Source organism: Sciurus carolinensis, chromosome 10, assembly GCF_902686445.1.
Source record: "Sciurus carolinensis chromosome 10, mSciCar1.2, whole genome shotgun sequence".
Classification (NCBI taxonomy): domain Eukaryota; kingdom Metazoa; phylum Chordata; class Mammalia; order Rodentia; family Sciuridae; genus Sciurus; species Sciurus carolinensis.
Genome location: NC_062222.1, coordinates 103,075,899 through 103,095,849, shown reverse-complemented (window position 1 = coordinate 103,095,849; position 19,951 = coordinate 103,075,899). Strand labels below are relative to the sequence as shown.

The 19,951-nt window shown below is 33.0% G+C and overlaps 1 protein-coding gene across 1 annotated transcript in view; it reads right to left on the bottom strand.

Annotated features, from left to right (window-relative positions):
* The window catches only part of Gabra2 (gamma-aminobutyric acid type A receptor subunit alpha2), a 140,157-nt gene that overhangs the window by 7,740 nt on the left and 112,466 nt on the right, over positions 1 to 19,951 (bottom strand). Inside the window, 2 exon segments of the mRNA XM_047567518.1 lie at positions 4,846 to 5,025; positions 9,966 to 10,168. Of these exon segments, the coding sequence (XP_047423474.1) occupies positions 4,846 to 5,025; positions 9,966 to 10,168 (383 nt within the window).

Genomic DNA, 19,951 nt, shown 5'->3' with positions numbered 1-19,951 from the left:
TCTTGCCTGGGTCATATTATCTCCTGTCTGGAGGAAGCAATTTCTGTGCTCTTCCTGAGTGGCTTCACCTTGGTTCAGTCATTAGACACACTTTTGCCACAGGGATCTCTTTAAAAGATAAGTTGGATCAAATTACCCCTGTGCTTAAATTTCTTAAATAGTATCTCCTGAAACTTAGAGTAAAAATGACAATTCTCACCATGACTTCTCTTTGTTCGTTACATGAAAATCTTGCAGAAAATAACTTCAGTTTTCTGAATACTTCCTTCCCCTGTTACCTTAAACCACACTACTTCCCCAGCCTGGAACACCTTCTTCCCAGCACATTTCAAGATCAATTCCCTTTCATATTTTGATCCAGGTTTTAAATGTCATTCTCTCAGAAAACCTTTCCTTAATCACTTTATCTAATGTAATCTTTGTTTCCCATATATACTCTTGCAGAACACTGAGATATATTTCTATGATGGCATTTTTTGAAAGTGTATAAATTCTTAGTCATGTTATGCTTTGATTGACATCTTCCTTTCTCACTGGGATCTGGGTGATGAAAGCTGGGGCTGCTTCCCTCTTGTTCATCTCTGTAACCTTGGCAATTAGCATGAAACCTTCCATGAGGCACCCAACAAGTAGCTAAATTAATTAAATCTGAAAATATAAGTGATATTTATCTTTGTTTTTATGCTAATATGGGTAAATTGTCAGTTATCTAAAAGCAAAGAAACTTGGTAAAGGACAACTACCATAGAATTCCAGGTATAAGTTAGTTTAATGAAGAATTCTCAAAATGTTCAAATAATAAAATAAGAAAGGATTTCTAAATGCTCAGGAGGATCTGAAAGCAGGTCTGGATTACCCAGCTTTCGTTGGCAGGGTTTCTTCCTCTCCTGTTTTTTCTACTGGCAAGATGTTCTTCCAGATCTGCTTAGATGTAAAAGAAGGAATGACTACCATTTGCAATTTTATAAAAGCTAAATAACAGCTCTCTTTCCTAGTGGTGCCTGTAGTTTTCATGTTACAAATGAAGCTTAATCACCAGGTGTATTTTTGGTAAGGAAACAATAGCTAATACTTTTTCCACCCTAGAATGTGTTAGGTTGCCAAGCCCAGGGTGTCACCTATGGGCTAGGAAGTAATTTCCATTTTCACCTCACCTAAGAAGTTCAGAAACGGAGGCTATACAGGTTTTATGACCTGACCAGGTATTCTGTCTGTTAAATGCCTGAAAAATCATGAATTAAATGTGTCTGACTTCCAACCCTTTGCTTTTAAGTTATGTTGTATGACCTGTCTGAGGAAGTTGTTTGAAACTTGGGAGTACTTTTTTGTTTCCAAAAATACTCCAGTTGAGGTTTATATCTCTAGATCAACCTTCAAAAAGAACTTGTTAATCCATAAAGTATATAACAGCCATTAGTTATACTATTATTTCCACTATTTCTAAAGACCATTTATGATGAAATCTTTAACCTTTGCCTGTTCTCCTTGATTCCACCTCTGGTTTGAAAAAAAGGGAGATAATGACAACAAAGCTATACTGGACATCTGTAATAAAAAATGAACTAATGCATATTCTAACCACATTAAGAAATATAAATTCTCTTAGCGGATTGCAGAAACAACGATCACTGTTATAAGCTGGATAATGACTGCTGGCACACAAGATGTATAGGTAACAATTTATTACATAGTAGGAAAAAGAAGACATAAACATTGTGTGGAAAAACTCAAGGAAGGTTTTGTGGAAGTGAGACATTTAAGCTGGATCAGGAATTATGGTGTGGAAGTTAGACATTTAGACAAAGAATCATACAATGTAAATGTTTTTTGTTGCAACAGGAGGCCACAAACAGGAACTCTAAACCAATATCCCTCCTGTACCCCACTTTTACACCCTTCAATTGCACATAGGTGCAAAAGTAATACTAAAATTATTTAGCAATCTAGTAACTAACCAGTAATCAATATAAATACTCTGACCACTCAGAGTGGACATGAGTGGTAAATAGTTAGAAGGGATCTACCACCAGGTTCACCAAATACCAGCCCTACATATGTATGTTAGTGGTAATTTTTGTTTCCTCCTAACACTGTGATTCTATAAGAAGCAGTGTCAAAAAAATCACTTCTAAACTTTTCTTAACCTAACTGTAAACTTCTGTAAACAAACTTTTATTGAGCTAGCTATAAAGGACAGAATTCACCTTAATTTTCTTCATTATTCAAAATATGGCTTCAATATCTGAATATAAGTGGAGTATGGTTTAGCATTAAACACATGATGGTTTTGGCTTCAAAATGCTCTCTTGGAACTTGGAAACTTTACCATTTTCAGGACCAGTACCAGGGAAAGTGTAAAAGTCCTATGGTCTATCTTCAGTCAAGAATCCAGTCCTGACACCTGGAATTTCTTACCAAGTCACTGAATGAAAGGCAGAGCACCTGTATGGTGCCACATCCCCTCAATTCCTAGCACAAATAAAGCTTTCCTGACTCGGGATCTTACAAAATCTTGTACTAAAGGAGAAAATAGTTCCCCTCAGTCCATTCGAAAATAATAATCACAGATCTACAGTCAAGCACTATTTTCTTTGTTTAAAATTAAATGTGCACAGAGGAAAAATACTATTGAATTCACAGCTAACTTAATAATTCTAAGATAGCCTAAAACAGCATTCAGATTAAGTCTTCATAATATATTTTATTATTGTTCTTTATAAGACAGATTTGATAGTGATAGTACCAAAGAATAGACATACTCCTAAACCATTACCAGGAGATATTACCTTATACTATGCAATACAGAATTCTATTAAAAAGGATTATATTCAGAGAAATTTTACTATAAAGAATTCTTTGAATATCATGCAGGCCCAGAATCAAGCCAGATCATCCACAGGTTGAATACTTGGGCCACATGACTTTGATCTCTTGAGACTAATTTTACTCTACTTAGCATAACCCTTAGTTCGCACTCAGGCCCTTGAAGAAAAATAGTACAATGAAACCATTGTTGGGTTCACTGTTCAAAAGAGTATTCACCACTAGGAAGTCACTTTTTAATGCCCTTATAAAATTTTCATTTGAGAAATAGGAAAGTTCTGGTAGTTCTTACTACCTAATGTCCCATAATCTAATTTAATCTGATGCTGTATGTCTATCTTAAGGCACTTAAAAAAGCCACTTCATATAACTTGGAGAATAAGGCAGCTATGGCAAAAAAAAATACATGAATACAGAGTGGGTTTCTGAAGTAAAAATTTGAAAATTCACATTAAAAGTTAAAAATGGAATAAATTAGAAGGAAAATAGGGGAAATGAAGATAGACTGACAATGCTATGTTCTATTAATGTTGAGCAATTCATGGTTTTTGATGTCTATACATAGATGACCATTAAAATCTCTCTCCAGAATTCTTAACCACCATGTTTCACTTTACTTCACCACCTACATATATCTCAGGTAATTAAAATAAAAACTATCTAGAAATACACTTATCCTAAATGCTTTGTCAGTTTCTGCCCAAGTCTGTAACCATTCTGTACTCCCTGACCTGTAAATGGTACTGTAATTCAGCAGGAACTGGTAATTAACCTCACACTGGTCCTCCCGTCAGAAATATTTTATTTTCTTACCATCACCAGACTAACACTGACTCAGTTCTGAGTCACATACATTGGGATGTCATTTCCTATTGCCAGTATTAAGTAGCCAGACCGTCCATTCCTTTCCACAGCACTCTGGCATTTATCTCTATATCTCATGTGTAATTTTTTTTCTCTTTTTCCTCCTTTCACTTAACTGTAAGCTCCTTGAAGGCACACACTGTGCTGCAGTGCTCCTAGCACACTTCCTGGCACAGAGCAGAATCAAAAAACATTTGCATAATGATAAGTGAATGATAGTTACTAGAATGATTACTATGATAAAACGCATATATAAAATATAAAGTATAACCTAAGAAAATATATTTATAAGATACCATAAAATGTTTGTTAGGTTGATGGGAACTGAATTCGATTGCTTTTCTACAAAGGTATTATGTAAATTATCCCCCTAATCCTCAATTTTACCACCTAGAAGACTGGAAGTTAATAAAATAAGCTCAACCAAAAGACAATGTCATGGACATTTTATTCGTGATTGGGACCACATAAGGAAGAAGGGAGTGGGATGGGATTTATAAATGAAACCAATAATTTATACACTCTCTGGGGGTAAAAGAGTAAAATATACCATTACATAGTTTGTTGACAATTCACTTGTCAGTGAAGTGGAATGAAAAGAGAATATAACTCACACTAATTGGTTTTCTACTTTTTAGATGATATTTTATAAGATCACGAATATTTTTAGTTTGTTACATTATTAGAGTCTCTCAATGCATATTTAAAATGTCAGATCTGGTAAACTCCTGACTACAGAGGTCAAAATGTTTTACATAATGGTGGCAAACCAAACTTGCCTTCCTTTCAGTGGTAGAGAAAATAATGTCCTAAGTAATTTGAGCAAATGACGTATCTAAGGTGTATATACTAGTGATGTGACATGTTAAATGAATGAAAATAACAATTGCATGTTTCCAAAGTTGGAGAGAATCTCAGAGATTGCCACGTACAATAAAAAAGGGCCTCTTATGAACACTGTATATAACAAGTTTTGGAGAAAAACCCAGGTCTCCAGAGGGCAAATTTATGCTCTTTCTACCATTCCATGTTGCCTTTTTACAGTTACTTATGGCTGCTAAGAAGCCTGTTACTTGTAAAACAACAACATGCTTGCTGGCCAGATAATCTATTGCCAACTATCTGCTAACCACCCTGACTAAGAAAAGTGATACTTACAGAAGATTGTTTGAAGGTTAAACAGTCCATCCACTTCTCTAAGTACTCTAAAGTTTTTCCTTGGATTAAATTGGGCCATGAGAAAGCTACATACTTGGACCAGATTAGTTTAGCGCCTTGAAGAATTGCCTTCACTGAGTTGTATGTTAATATAATGCCTTCAGCTTTTATTGAAGGGGACTACAAGAAACATCAATATGAAATTCATTACTGAGTTTATTGGGAAAAATTTGACATCACTTGCTACAGTACCCAGTTTTCCTTATGATAAACCCCATCTTGCATTTTGATTTTAAAAAAAGCAATTGCAGTATGAGAAAAAACTTTTCTCTGAGAAAATTTGTTTCCATTATTTGATTAAAGAAAAAATAATTTCCCCCCATGTGTTATATTTGTCACCAAGAAGCTTAGAAATTAAAACTCTCCTACTACAACTGTGGACTGCAAGTTAATGTGTTGGCCCAATGGAGGATATGTCTGAACCTGTTTTCCTTCATCCTGGTTTTCTATTGCTATGTTAGTTAATCATAGTTTAAGAACATGCATTCTTTGTTAAACTGCCTGAAATTCTTTTGGAACAAGATAGAATGTTAAAAATGGAAGTAAATAAATAAATGCAGTTGAAAAATGTGATGTCTTCTATGAATTAAGGTGACTCAGAAAACAATGGCACATTCCAGAAGAGTTTGGAGAGTATGTTGATATGTCTGTATCTTAAGTAATTTTTTAACTATGTAGTCCATATTTTTCTTAGCCAGTTTGGACTTACTGTCCCAGATTTATGGAAGCAATCCCAAAAAATTAAGGTTAATGAATTTTTAAAAATATCACTCAATTTAGCTATGTGCCAGATGCTGTGCTAGAGCAGATACAATAGTTAATAAAACAAAACTCATTTTCTCTCATATATTGTAACCTAATGGTAGAAAAAGATCTACTTACAATAAAATTAGAGTTTAATAAGATGGTATAAAAGGAATTAGTGCCCAGTGCTGTGGAAATACAATGGGAGATGTCAATTATGTGAGTCTGGAAAGTTTTGAGATTAAATAAAATCAGATAGATCTTATTGTTTTTCAAGGAATGAAAAAGAGAATATTATTGCAACAGGGGTCAGGGCCTTAATATATGCAAAATATTGTGCAAAGGACTAAGAATAAATGACTCATTAAAATCAACATGATTATCATTATCATGATTGATGAAGGAGCTGAAACAAAAATATGCAATTACAAACTATGGTTAGGGCTCTACTGAAAAGTGGAAAGCAGTGTACGTACACTTACAATGAGGTCCTAATTACTGTTGGAATATTGGTGCTGAGAAATTTCCTGAGGAATTGATATTTGGGCTGAGGATGAGTGGGGATGAGTTAGTTGGGAATAGCAAATGGGTGGGCAATAAGCTTAGTGATGCAGATAATCCTCAAAATATTGTCAGCAATATTTTTAAATTGGGGACCACACAGTGAAAAGTAAAGAAAAAAACAGCATCAAAGAAAACTGAAAGAACTGTCTTTGGGAATAAATAGGACCGTATGCTAGAAAGGCTGAATCCACTGTGAACTCTGGCAGAGAATATCAAAAACACAGAATGAATTGTGGTAGCTGCCAGGATATGAGGAAAGGAAGCCGGTATTTTGAGTTGTGTCTTAAGAAGACAAAAAGTTTCAGGGATGAGCCTGAAATAGAGTCTTGGAGCATAACAGCAGGAAGGATCAATAAGGATTCCTTGAGAAAAATGGAAAATTATCTGACCTAAAATATGGAGGTCACTGGTGCCCCTCAGTTACAGGATAGTAAATGGAAAAAAAAAAAATCAGATTAAGGTGGGCTAAGAACTGAACTGAAAATAAGTAATTTTTTCCCAAAGTTTAAATGGAGAAATGAAGGTTGAATTTGAGGAGGGAGTTTTCTTGTTGATTTTATGGTAAAATAAGATATTAAGCATCTTCATAGGCTAAAAGGAAGACATATAAAAAGGAAAGATGATTTTGAAGAAATAAGAGAAAATATACTGATGGAACAGGTTTGAAAAAAATCACAAAAGATTCAAGAGTTGGAATGGTAGAATTAGTCTTGGAGTAAAGAAGGAAAATTGAATATGAAGGAAGGTTCTAGAAGAATTTAGAAGTTGCATAGGTAGAAGCTGCATAGGCAGAAGTACATAGATAGGTACTTTGTATACAGAAGGGCATAAAAATTTGGAGTTGGATCATTTCATCCAGCAATTCAGATTTAGATTGATACGATTTTATTGTTCAATTTCACAAATGAGGTAAAAATAGTGTAAGTCCTTTCCAAGCTAAGATAGCAAGGTAGACTCTGTCTTCTGATACAGGGCTCAAAAGATGCTTGAACATAAAGGAGTGGAACTGCTAATTTATTTGCAAAAGCCATCTGTAAAAATTAACAAAACACAATCTATATGCAAACATTAGATTGTTCAATCCATGTTTAAATATGTTAAACTTATTTTTTACAAAAACACATAATCAATTATAACTGAGTTTTATATATATATATATATATACACATATATATATGAGTTGAGATATATATTGATATATTGGGGGTACTGGGTATTGAACCCAGAGGTGCTTGGCCATTGAGCTACATCTCCAGTAATTTTTATTTTTCATTTTGAGACAAGGGCTCACGAAGTTGCGGAGGGCCCTGCTAAGTTCTGAGACTGGCCTCAAACTTGTGATCTTCCTGCCTCAGCCTTGTAAATCACTGGGATCATAGGTATGCACCACCACCCCCAGCTCTGAGTGGTTTTTCTTGTGAGGTCAATTGATACTTACTATTTTACAAATTTTAAGAGTTTTCCAAGACTCTTTGTATTGACAGATAATTTAATTGCATCTACTTAAGTTCATTAACATCCAAAGCAAAGGACTTTCTTCAGACACGTTAATCTGAAAGGACACCAATAATGGTCCAGGCACAAAAACTCTTTATTCAAGGAAATTATTATTTTCTACTTAAAAATTAAATTTAAATAAACTAAAGCAGAGGTAGATTGCACTGATTTCTACCTTTTAGGCAGATCGGCCATATTTTGGACCTCTACTTAATTTCCTCTCAATTCTAAAGACCTGTTTATTTCCAAGGTAAGTTAAGGAAATACCTCTCAAAATTCATGTGCATCATGAAATTGGATAGAGTACCCACTATTAAATTCAGCATTGTAAAGTTTTAAAAACCTATTCATGAAGGCTAAGGAGTCCAGTTGGTATTTCACTGCCAGATTAAAGATCAGAAACTCATTTATTCAACAAATATTTTTGAAGTGGCTCAGTGTCAGGCACTGTGCTAGTCACTCTATCCATGGAGAAACCAACACAAACAAGCAACATGCCTGATGTGATATTCTAACTAAACCACAGGACTAAAGTAACAATATCAGTTGCTTTCTTCAATATTAGATTGGAACTTCAACAATTTCAACACAGAATTTATCTTGTCCATGTGTGATTTCATATGTGGGCAGACAAATCCAGCATTGGTTAGTAGTTGGTTACTGCTTTTATAAAACATTGTTAAGAAGTTGGTTTTTAATTTATAGGTACTTCAATTTTCAAGCACAAGGGTTGAGAAGGCATATCAGTCGATAGGTCAAATCAAAATGTCAACTTGATTGGCACCACCTAGCATTGAAAATAATACACCAGATAAAACTCTTGTAACAAAACATTCTAATTTATCTTTTGTGACATATTTACAAAGGACTAATATTTTATCTTAAAAATGTTAGTATGTAAGTGCATGTGTAATCAATACAGTTAAAAATAAGTAATTGCATAGATAAAATGAAAAGTTTTACACTAACATAAATCAACCATAAAATGTAATAGAAATCCTGAAATAGCCTAGAAGTTAAGCATAGAAAATTGATCTGCTATCTTTTTATATGTATTAATTATATCTGTTAGTAGGCCCCAAAAGAGCTTATAAAATGAAATAAAGCAACACTCTCTAAAACTTCTATAGATGATGAAATTAAGGAAAAAGAACAAGACTTCTCAACTCTAACAATCACTATGTATGTGTAGAGGGCTTTATGTCATAGAAATGAAAAATATATATATTCAAATAATTGAAAAAGAAATAAAATCAACCAATGTTATTCTAAATTTGAGAAAATTAGTAGATATAGTGTAGAAAGAAACTCTCCAAACAGAAGTCTCTACTATTATTAAGAATAGCTTATATCTTATGATCCAAAGCCTTCTCTTAAGGCAGATAGTAATTTACAGACTAAGAAAGGTAAAACTGTTGTATCAATGAAGAAAGTACACACAAGCTTCAGTACTTGCAACCTAAAATATGGATACCAATAATATTAAAATAAGTTAATCTTAATGGAAAATAACTTTTCCCATTTAGACTATATGAGCTATTTAAATTTCCAGGTATTCTAGCACCTGCATATTTATTCCACACAATATGGGGAAGATATAAATTCTATCTGGACTTTTACAACCAAGCGACAGAGATGGGAAGAGGTGAAGAGTACTCATCCCATTAATAGAACCTGGGATTCTATATACAGAGAAGTTAATTCCCATTTTCTTTTCACAATATCTCCCATTATGCAGTAAGTACAGTGATTTAAGAGCATGAACTTGATGATCCAATAGACAAATCTGGATTCCAGTACACTAACAAACTAGCTATGTGAGCTTGGTCAAGTAAATAACTTTACTAAGCTTCAGATTCTTCATCAGTTAAAAAAGAGAGAGAGAGAGAGAGAAAGAGAGAGAGAGAGAGAGAGAGAGAGAGAGAGAGAGAGAGAGAGAGAGGGAGAATATTAAGGAGATACCCTAGTTATAAGGTTGCTATGAAGATCATGTGAGAGAGCATATGTAAAAACTTAGCACAGTGTCTGACACATAGAACTCAACAGACGCTGGAAAGTGATTTTAACAAACATTACTACATTGTAAGCACTCCTAAAGGATTTCAGGCAAGAATATATACTTTTAGAAAAACTGATATGATATATAACCATATACATACATATATGAATTTTCTTAATGTCAAACTAGTATCTGCCACAAGGTGAATGTGTTAGGGGAGTCTCTTAATTAAGATGAGAAGGGAGTTCTCACTTACCTTGTCATTTACTACACTTTTTCCATCCCAAGCCCATCCTCTTTTGGTGAAATAATTAACAGTTGCAAATTCAATTAGGGCAGAGAACACAAAGGCATAACAAACAGCAATAAACCAGTCCATGGCAGTAGCATAAGCCACTTTGGGGAGAGAATTTCGAGCACTGATGCTTAGAGTTGTCATTGTCAGAACAGTTGTGACTCCTGCAAAAGAAAAGATAGAAACCAAACCATCAGTAAGTATTAGCAAGACAGTGTTGGCAGCAGTTGTTCTTTTTCATATTGTTTCTTTCCCTAAAAGCTACCTTTTGATACCATTTCAATTTCCCAAAAATACATGGTGTGAGAAACCAGTGTAAGAAAACAGTGCAACAGTGTTTAAATAGCTATAGTTTTTGAAGTAATGACTCTGAAAATGCCTCCAATTTCATTATTGTTCTGTACGAATTATCTTTTCTCTTTTTAGATAGTTTTGGTTAAAGACACTGGTAAAACTGAAGTAGAACCTTTGAGGAAAACCAGGCATATTAAATTGTCCCATTGCTTATTAACATCAATTTCAAAAAATGTACACACAACTCACATTAATTTGTTCATCATCTACTTGAAGCATTCTAAGAGATGAATCAATCATGCACATCAGTGATCACAATGGAACTATGATTAAGTTCTTCATTCAAGTATGACTAAATAAGTGTGAAATTAATTCTGGGTTGTTCAGCATTGTGAAAACAGTTGTTTTTCATATTGCAGCTTAGAAGCTATACAAAATAAAACAACATACTAAAAATAAAACCTCATAAAAGGTATTTTACATGTTTTTAAGTAATAGTTTATACCTTTGTTGGTTTAAAATAAAATCTCATTCATTTTTCTAGTTTTTCTGCCCATGGCCAGAGCAGTCACACTAGTTAAAATAAAAGAAGGTAACTCAGGAGGTAAATTTTGCTACCAGCACGGGAGATAGCCACAATTGCCTATTTTATTAGTGGTCCCACAGACTGATGTTTCCTTTTGAGACTTTTGTACAGAAGAATAAATATGAGACATATACACATATATACACATGTGTATGTATATGAGAGAATTACATGTATACATATGAGAAAGGTTACTCAGTATATGAGAATGTACTTAAATTCACCATCAGCTAAGGAAATACAAAGCGATAATAAGATGCTTAAAAAAACACTATTATTATCAAAATATTAGCAGAACCATAAAGGACTGACACTGTCCTAATGTTGAAGAGAACAGGAGGCAACAGATATCCTTTTTCATAGAGATTACAAATTGTTGTCATCACTAAGAAACTAATCCAAGGTCATGAATATTTAGGCCTGTGTTTTCTTCAGTTTTATAGTTTTAGTTGTTACATTTTGGGTTTTGGTTCTTTTGATGTTAAATTTTGTGTATGATATAAGGTAAATATTCAAGTTTATTCTTTTGCATGTGGACAGCCAGTTGTCCCAGCATCATTTATTGAAAAGCCTTGCTCCCCATCATGGAATCTCTGTTGAGAATAAATTAACTTTACTCATATGTCTTAATTCTGGACATTCAATTCTACCCCCATTGATCTACATATCTATCTTTATGCAAGTTTCACACATTTTTTGATATTCTAGATTTAGGTTGATTTTTGAAATCAATAAATTGAGGTCCTTTCTTATCAACATATTATTCTTTTGCAAGATTGTTTTAGCCAAAATAATCAAGGTCCCTTATATTTTCATATGATTTTAAAATCAGTTCTCCCTTTTCTGAAGAAAAAAAAAAAAAGAAAAAAAGGTTACTGGAATTTTGGTTGTTATTGCAGTTAATCTGCAAATTACATTGGGTAGTTCTTCTGTCTTAAGCAAATTAATAGTTTCAAGTTTTGAATATGGGATATATTTTCATTAAAGATAGAAAAACTAAATACATATAGAGAAATAGAAAATGTTTCCATTGTTTCTTTCATTTGGCAACATTGCCTTCAGTGTATAAATTTTCAACTCCTTTGTTGAAGTTTTTACAGGTATTTTACTTGCTTAGATGCTAATATAATTGAAATGCTTTTCTTAACTTTCTATTTAGATTTTTCATTGTTGGTATATAGAAATGCAACTGATTTTTGTATGTGCACTTTGTACCTAAAATTTTGCTGAAAATTTTTATAGCTCTAATATTTTTATGTGGTTTACTAAAGGAAGTTTCTATATATAAGTTCATGTCATCTGCAAATAGATATTTGCTTTTTTTTAAAAAAGTTCATGTCATCTGCAAAAAAACTTTTACTTTTTTTTAATTTTGTGTGCCTTTTATTTTTTCTTTCTTCCCTAATTGCTCTGGCTATGGCCTGCAGGACAATGTTGAAAGACTCAGTGAGAACAGACATTTATATCTTGTTCTTAATGTCAGGGAGAATGTTTTCAGTCTTTCACCCAAAATTGTGATGTTAGCTGCAGGCTTTTCTTAAATACCTGGTATTAGGTTGAGGAAATTCTCTTCAATTGCTACTTTATTTAGTGTCTGTATCACAAAGAATTGTGCATTTTATCAAAAGTTTTTCTGTGTCTGCTGAGAAAATGTTTATTTTTTTCTTTCTGTTTTCTAGAAAAATGTCAAATTACATAGACTGACTTTTATGTTGATCCAACCTTGCATTCCTGAAACAAATCCTACATGGTCAAGATACATAATCCCTTCTATTTTTAATGTTTTAAATGTTTTAACTTATTTATTGGTTCTTTATAGTTATACATGACAATAGGATTCATTTTGACATAATTATAAAAGAACAGAATAGAATTTATTCTGATTCAGTCTCCAGGACTTCCTTTTCCCCGCTCTTCCTCCCTACCCATATTCTCTTCCCTCTGCTCTGCTGATCTTTCTGCTTTTTACTTACAGTTTCTTTTTCCTTTCTTAATTAGTGCTTTGTGGATGTACCTAATGGTGAGAGTCACTGTGGTGTATTCACATATGTACATAGGAATGTTACCTCAGATTCACTGTCTTTTCCCATCCCATTTCTCCTTTCTTCCCTTCATTTTCCTTTGTCTACTCTACTGTGTAATCCTTTTTAAATGTGTCTGACTTCAGTGTTTATGTTCCCAAGGAATATTCATCTGTAAGGGTTTATTTTCTTCCTTATGATTTCTTCTCCTGGTATCTTGATAGTGTGGCATAGAACTATTTAATCCCCTTGTAATTATTTCCCTGTATAGTCAGTAGTATAATGTTCTCTCTTGTTTTCCTGGTTGCAGAAATTCAAGTCTTCTTCTTATTTCTTCTTCTTTTTGGGTAGCAGGAATTGAACCCAGCAGCCCTTAATCACTGAGCCACATCCCAGCCCTTTTTATTTATTTATTTTTTATTTTGACACAGGTTCTCACTAAGTTGCTTAGGACTTCACTAAATTGCTGAGGCTGGATTTGAACTTGTAATCCTCCTGCTTTGGACTTCTTAGTTGTCGTCTACTTTTTTAAAATTTTTACTCTTTCTTGTTAAAGATTAAGAAATTTTGCTGATCTTTTAAAAAATCAACTATGGCTCTATATTGATACTATCTATTTTTGTTTTTATTCTCTATTCCATTTATCTCTGCTCTAACATTTATTATTTCTTTTTGCTTTGAATTTAGTTTGTACTTACTTTTCCACTTTTTAAGGAGGAAATTTATGTCACTGACTTGGGATCAATTTTTTTTATTTGTTCTTTTTAGGTATTCATGACAGAAGAATGTATTTTGACATATCATACATACATTGAATATAACTTCCCATTTTTGTGGTTGTATATGATGTGGAGTTAAACTAGTCATGTATTCATACATGAATATAGGAAAGTTATGTCCAATGAATTTTCTCTTTTTAACATAGGTATTCACAAGTACAAATTTCTAAGAGATGTCATAGTCAGTAAGTTACCCTATCTTGAAGTTTTCAAATTAACACATAAAAATTGTATATGTCTATGAGGTACCATGTAATGTTTTGATACATGTTTTTTTTTTTTATTCAAGTATTGTCTATATTCCCTGGTGATATTTATCTTTGAATCAATGGTGATTTAGAAGTTTCTTGTTTAATTACTACATATTTGAAAGTTTTCTATTGTTTTCTCTTACTGATTTCTAAGTTCATTGCATTGTGGTCTGAGAACATGTTTTGTAATATTTATGTATTTATATTTCTCAAGACTTTTTGTAACTTAATACATACTCTTTATTAAAAATGTTCCTCTACACTGGAGAAGAATGTGCATTCTGCTTTTGTTGGGATGAAATTTCTTAGACTTACTTGACTTATGTTCTTTTCCAGTGTTTTATTTCCTGATTCATCTTTTATCTAGTTTTACCCTCTGTTAAAATTGGAACATTGACCTCTCTTGCAACATTGGATAATTAATTTTCCCTTCAATTATTTTAAATTTATGATTCAAGTATTTGGGGCTCTTTTGTTAGGTGTATGTCACTTATATTTATGATGTATTTTTGATGAACTGACTCATCATTACATAACACCTATAGTATTTATTGTCTTCAAATGTATTGTTTTGGGTATAGCTCTCTTTTGGTTATTGTTTGCATGAGATTTCTTTTCCATCCTTTTATTTTCATCTTTTTCTGTATCTCTGAATCTAAGGTGAACTTCTTGTAAGCAGCATAATCACTCCACAATTGTGGTGTCACCTACCATGAAGCCCTCACCAGAGTTTGAAGAGATTGGGTCACCTGATCTTGGATTTTCAGACTCTTAAACTGTGAATTAAATAAATACTTTTGTTCATAAAGTATCCAGCTTCTGGTGGTTTGTTATAGCAACAGGAAATATGCTCATGTAATTTTTATTATTTATAACTCTATTTTTGAATTGTTTTCTTAGTGTTTGTCCTGCAGATTAAAATTTATAACAATCTAGTTGAATTAGTGCTGACTAAATATCAATAATATACAAACATTTTGCTTTTATATAGCCTCATTCTCCTTCTTTATGCTGTTATATTACAAATTATATCTTTGTACATTGTATAACTATTAATACAGATATATAATTCCTGCTTTGTGCAGTTGTGTTTCAAATCTAATAGGAAGAAAAGGAGCTAAAATAATAAGTATATTTATACTGTCTTTTATATTCACCTATAGAATTCTCTTTACTGTTGTCCTGTATTTCTTCTTGTGAAGTTGAGTAATTAATCAGTGCCTTTTCCTTTCAGTCTGAGAATACTCTAGCATTTCTTGTAGACCAGGTCTGCTATGACAAAACTTAATTTTTGTCTATCTGAAGGTGTTTGATTTCTACACAAAGTTTGAAGGATAGTTTTGATAGATATAGAATTCTTAGGAAACACCCTTTTTTTTCACACTTTGCATATGACTTCCAACTGCCTGGTCTGGTTCTTGAAGATTTGTTAAGTGCTAATTACATTGAGGATGCCTTTACATGAAATGTCACTTTTGCAAAAGTGAGTTTTCTCATCTGATTCTATAAGTCTGTATCCCTTTTAAATTTGGGGCCCTAGGAGTCTCTGTTTTGTTAGCTTAGTGGTCACCTAATGACTAGACAGAAAGAAACAAAAAAACCCCAAGCTGTAATCTTTGCCATATAGTTCTATGTGCAGTTCAGGATATGTTTTCAACATTCAGCCAGTCTGCTTAGAATTCCGCCTTGGTATTTACTCCCTGCTTGTACAAATTCTCAGGATCAACCAGAGGTGACAAAATAGGGCTTTCTCAGGTCTTTCCTGAAAATGTACATAACTCTGGGTATACATGTGGCCTTATAGACTCCAAGAAAAATAAGTGCTTTTCAAAATTCTTATGTAACATTTCATTCTCCAGTCTGTCTACCCAATCTTTTTGGTTAGTCTATTATTTGACCCAAATGTTATCCATTGCTTCAGGTAGGATAAAAGTCAAACATTTGTCTATAAATGCTTTCAGTGAATGCCTTCCAGGTTCCGACTCAGCACTATGGGAGTTCTGAGTCAGTCAGGCAAACTATGGACAAACCTTTGGAGAGGGTTTTCCACGGAGCCACCATTCAGATCAAACAATGGCAATTCTTCTGAATGAGCTGTAGTAGCCAAATTGATTGGACAAAATAGAAAATGGATTTGTGACTGATCATTTATTGTTTTACATTCTTTTGTTTAAAGATGAAATAAAAGGAAAAAAGATTAAAGGATAATATCTGTAAGGAAACAATATAAGATCATAACACTAGTTACCTACGGGAATTAATAATGAAGGGATTTTATTATTAATTTTTTCTGTGTTTTTTTTTCCTGCAGTAAACATGGTTTCCTTTTAGATAAAAACACAACAAAAGTTTTTAATTTAAAAAGGGATACTTGATAGCATCTATCATTTCTAATTTCATGTGTAAATTCTCAGAAAGGACTGATGGATGACAATACTGATAGATTTTTTAAAAATTTTAAATACTTCTTCCATAAAACACAAGTTCAAATGATGGAAAACCATTGGTTGACTTCTGTTTCAAAGTCTATACTTGTAGTTTAAAATTAGACTTGTGTCAATTTATTCACACTGATAAGATACTACAGCAATTTCAATATGAATTTATAACAAGGTTATTTTCACCATATTCAAATCTTCCCTGTATCTAAATTTATTTTCTTTTATCTGATTTTAGAATTTTGACAATAACACTGTTAACATTATCTCTTGGACCCTTCTCTCCCCTCCCTACATCCTTTCCCTTTTACCATTTCACTAGGAGGACAAAATTTTCATTTCACTCTTCTACTTACTGGTTCAGCCTCACCTGATCTCATTACACTGCAAATAGAGTGGAGCATTAATAGACAGGTGATGTATCCAGCCTATCTGGAAAGCTCTCAAACCTTCCATGTTTCTGTCTTCCAACCTTGGGCATTTTTCTCTACCTCATAGGGAACTGTATAAATGAGCATTCCCTTAACATCCCTTCAACAGACTGTTTCTTCCTTCTTCACCTTTGTGCGACCTTGGCAACACACTTCCCCTCTGGAAGACTTGTTTCTTTCTTAGTAAAATTAAAAAGGCAAGTATCTTTAGTGCGCTCAGTACTAAAATTCCTTGCATACGTCTGAAATGTATCTAATCATTCCCCTTGCACAGACACTAACATATGGCTTTTTAAAATTCTGGTTTCATTTTACATATTATTTCTTATTTAAGGTGTAGATGCCCAAAATATTACACATCTAATTGGTGCTTAAACTGATAGTAGCAAATGGAATTTAAGCAAAGGTGGAGGAAAACACACCAAAAAAAGAAAGTCACATCAGAAGAGGTACTTTCACAACTGATACACACGGGCTTCCATGGTCAGACTTCTGAGTTCTGAACCTATGACTTTGGGGAATCCTTTTAGCCTCTTTTTACCATACTTTCCTATTTTTAAGTGATAATTACGAACAGCAGTAGTATTGCTACTGAGACCAACTGAGTTACTGCATGTAAAGCCATGATACTGTTATAAAAAGATATTTGTGAGGAAAAAAAAATCACTCTGAAAACATAACCAAACAAATTTAAATAAGGAAGATAAAATAAAATGAAATCCTCCTGTAGACCTTTTTTCTATCAAATGCTTGTATGACAGTGTTTGTACTGGGGTGTGGGATGGGATTTAGAAATCAGACACAAATACTGCAATAGAACAAATGTAAAATTGTTTGATACCACCTGCTGGTTACTGCTAGACATGGCAGGAAAAAAAGGTGTGGGGTTTTTTTTTTTTTTTCCTTTTTAGAAAAGCAATACACTTCTTCCAAAATAAAATAAAATGACATTTACAAGTACAGACTAAATGTACTATAAAAGATTATAATTTTAACTCATAACTGTACTATATGTGAACAATAAAACCACTGAACTTTTTATGTGTTAGAGAAATTAAAATCTGAATAACATATCTTTGTCATAAAATCTAATGAATTCAAACTCCACTAATTTAATATAGAAATAATTATGATCTAGAGGAAAACATTTAAAAGACTAATTATACTATGGGCCGCACTGTTGAGGGAATAACAAACTGAATTTTTTTTTTTTTTTTTGGCTTTGTTTTGTTTTGCTTTTCTTACCTGAATATATCAGGGATTTGATATATTCAAAACTCATCTCTCTCTCCCCAAACCCTTATTATCTCAAAGTTCATCACACTCAGTGAAAGGCTCCACAATCTAAATGATGCCATTTTCATATTCAAGGTTGAGGTGTAGAGACATAAATAGTTTGTCAGTCTAGGCAACTGTACATACTATTTGCTCTACCTGGAGTATTTCCTACTCATTCCTCTCTTTTTTATTTACCTAATTCCTATTCATTTACTTAATAAATTATTAAAGAGAACCTACCAAATGTCTAGTAATTTTGCAGACAATGGGAACCCATCAGTTAACAAAATATCAAAGATCCCCATGTCTCAGAGTACACATATATACATAGCACAGTTTTACAATTTGAAGAATTTTTTTCCCTAATGGCACCTATGACCTGGTCCTCTATCATATCCTGTCCTTTTCAAATTATCTGTTGGTTTAGAGCCTATTTATCTTCTCTCTAAAATCTAGGATGGTGCCTAGTAGAAGGTAAGAGCCAACAGAATAGTTTTTGATTGAATTAGTATTTATTGAAACCATGCCCCCAGTGATCTGTAATGGATAAACATTTATTTTATTAGAATAATCGCAAGAGAAAAAACAGATAAGCTAAGAATATTAAAAAGTAAGAATAAAAAGTAATCTAACAGCATATTGGGCAAGGTCCATGATGAGCTATAATAGGGCAAACTATCTAGCCTGGAAGGTGGGGTAAGTCTTCCCTAAGGAAACAGGAAAAATGAAAGGGGGCACCAGAGAAGGAAAGTTAACACTACACTAGAAAATAGTGTGTTCAGAACCCCAGGGGAAATGATAGAGTGGGGCATTTAGGAGGAATGAAATGAAGGCTGCAAGTTGGGATGGCAGAAAATGGATTTTTTTTGAAAAGGAAATGACTTCTGGGAAGGTAGAAGGTGCCAGACTATTCAGGGCCTCTTTGACTACGTCACAGTTTCATAAGTTGATTTCAGGGACTGCTATAGTGCTAATTTTCAGTAGCTGCTATAGTGTTAATTTTCAACAGGATAGTGACATGATCACTAATTCTTGTGTAAAATATTAGTTTGGCTATTCTTCTTCTATAGTTAAGGTGGTGTTTTATTTTTGTTTTTGTTTTCCTTTCTATGGTACTTTTCTTTTTTCTTTCAAGAATTTCTCTGTCTTTGGTTACTGCAGTTTGAATAAATAAGCTGGTATGGGAGGTCTCTTTCTTATTGTTCTCTTTATCTATCTTAATGTTTTATGAATTTTCTGGATCTGTGGTTTGTTGTCTGTCATTCATATTTGGAAAGTTCTTAGCCGCTATTACTTCAATATGCCTTTTGCTCTGTTCTTACTTTCTTTTTTTTCTGATATTCCAATTATGAGTATGATATATCTCTTGAAATTACAGCACTGTCACCAGGTTATTTGTTTTGTTGTTTATTTATTCCTTCCTTTTTTATTCAATTTGAGTTTCTCTTTAGGAGTTTCTGATGACCTAGATTGAAGCTTGGCTATTCTTTCCTTAACCATGCTGAGTTTATGGAAGAGCCCATTAAATGCATTCTCTATTTCTTTTACTGAGGTCTTCATTTCTATAACTTATTTTGATTATTGCTTAGAGATTGCATCTCTCTACCTGTATTGCCCATCTCTGCCACATTGTTAACATTTTCTATTAGAGACATTATCATAACAATGATAGTGATTAATCATACTTTAAATTCCCTGTTCAATAATTTCAATATCTCTATCATGGTTCTGGTTTGCTTTGTTTCTTCTGACCATTTTTGGTTTTATATTTCCTTTTGTCAAGTGTTATAATTTTCTGTTGAAGGCTGATGATGTAGATTTGAATAATAGGAACTGAGATAAATAGACTTGTGCTGTAAGATTTATGTC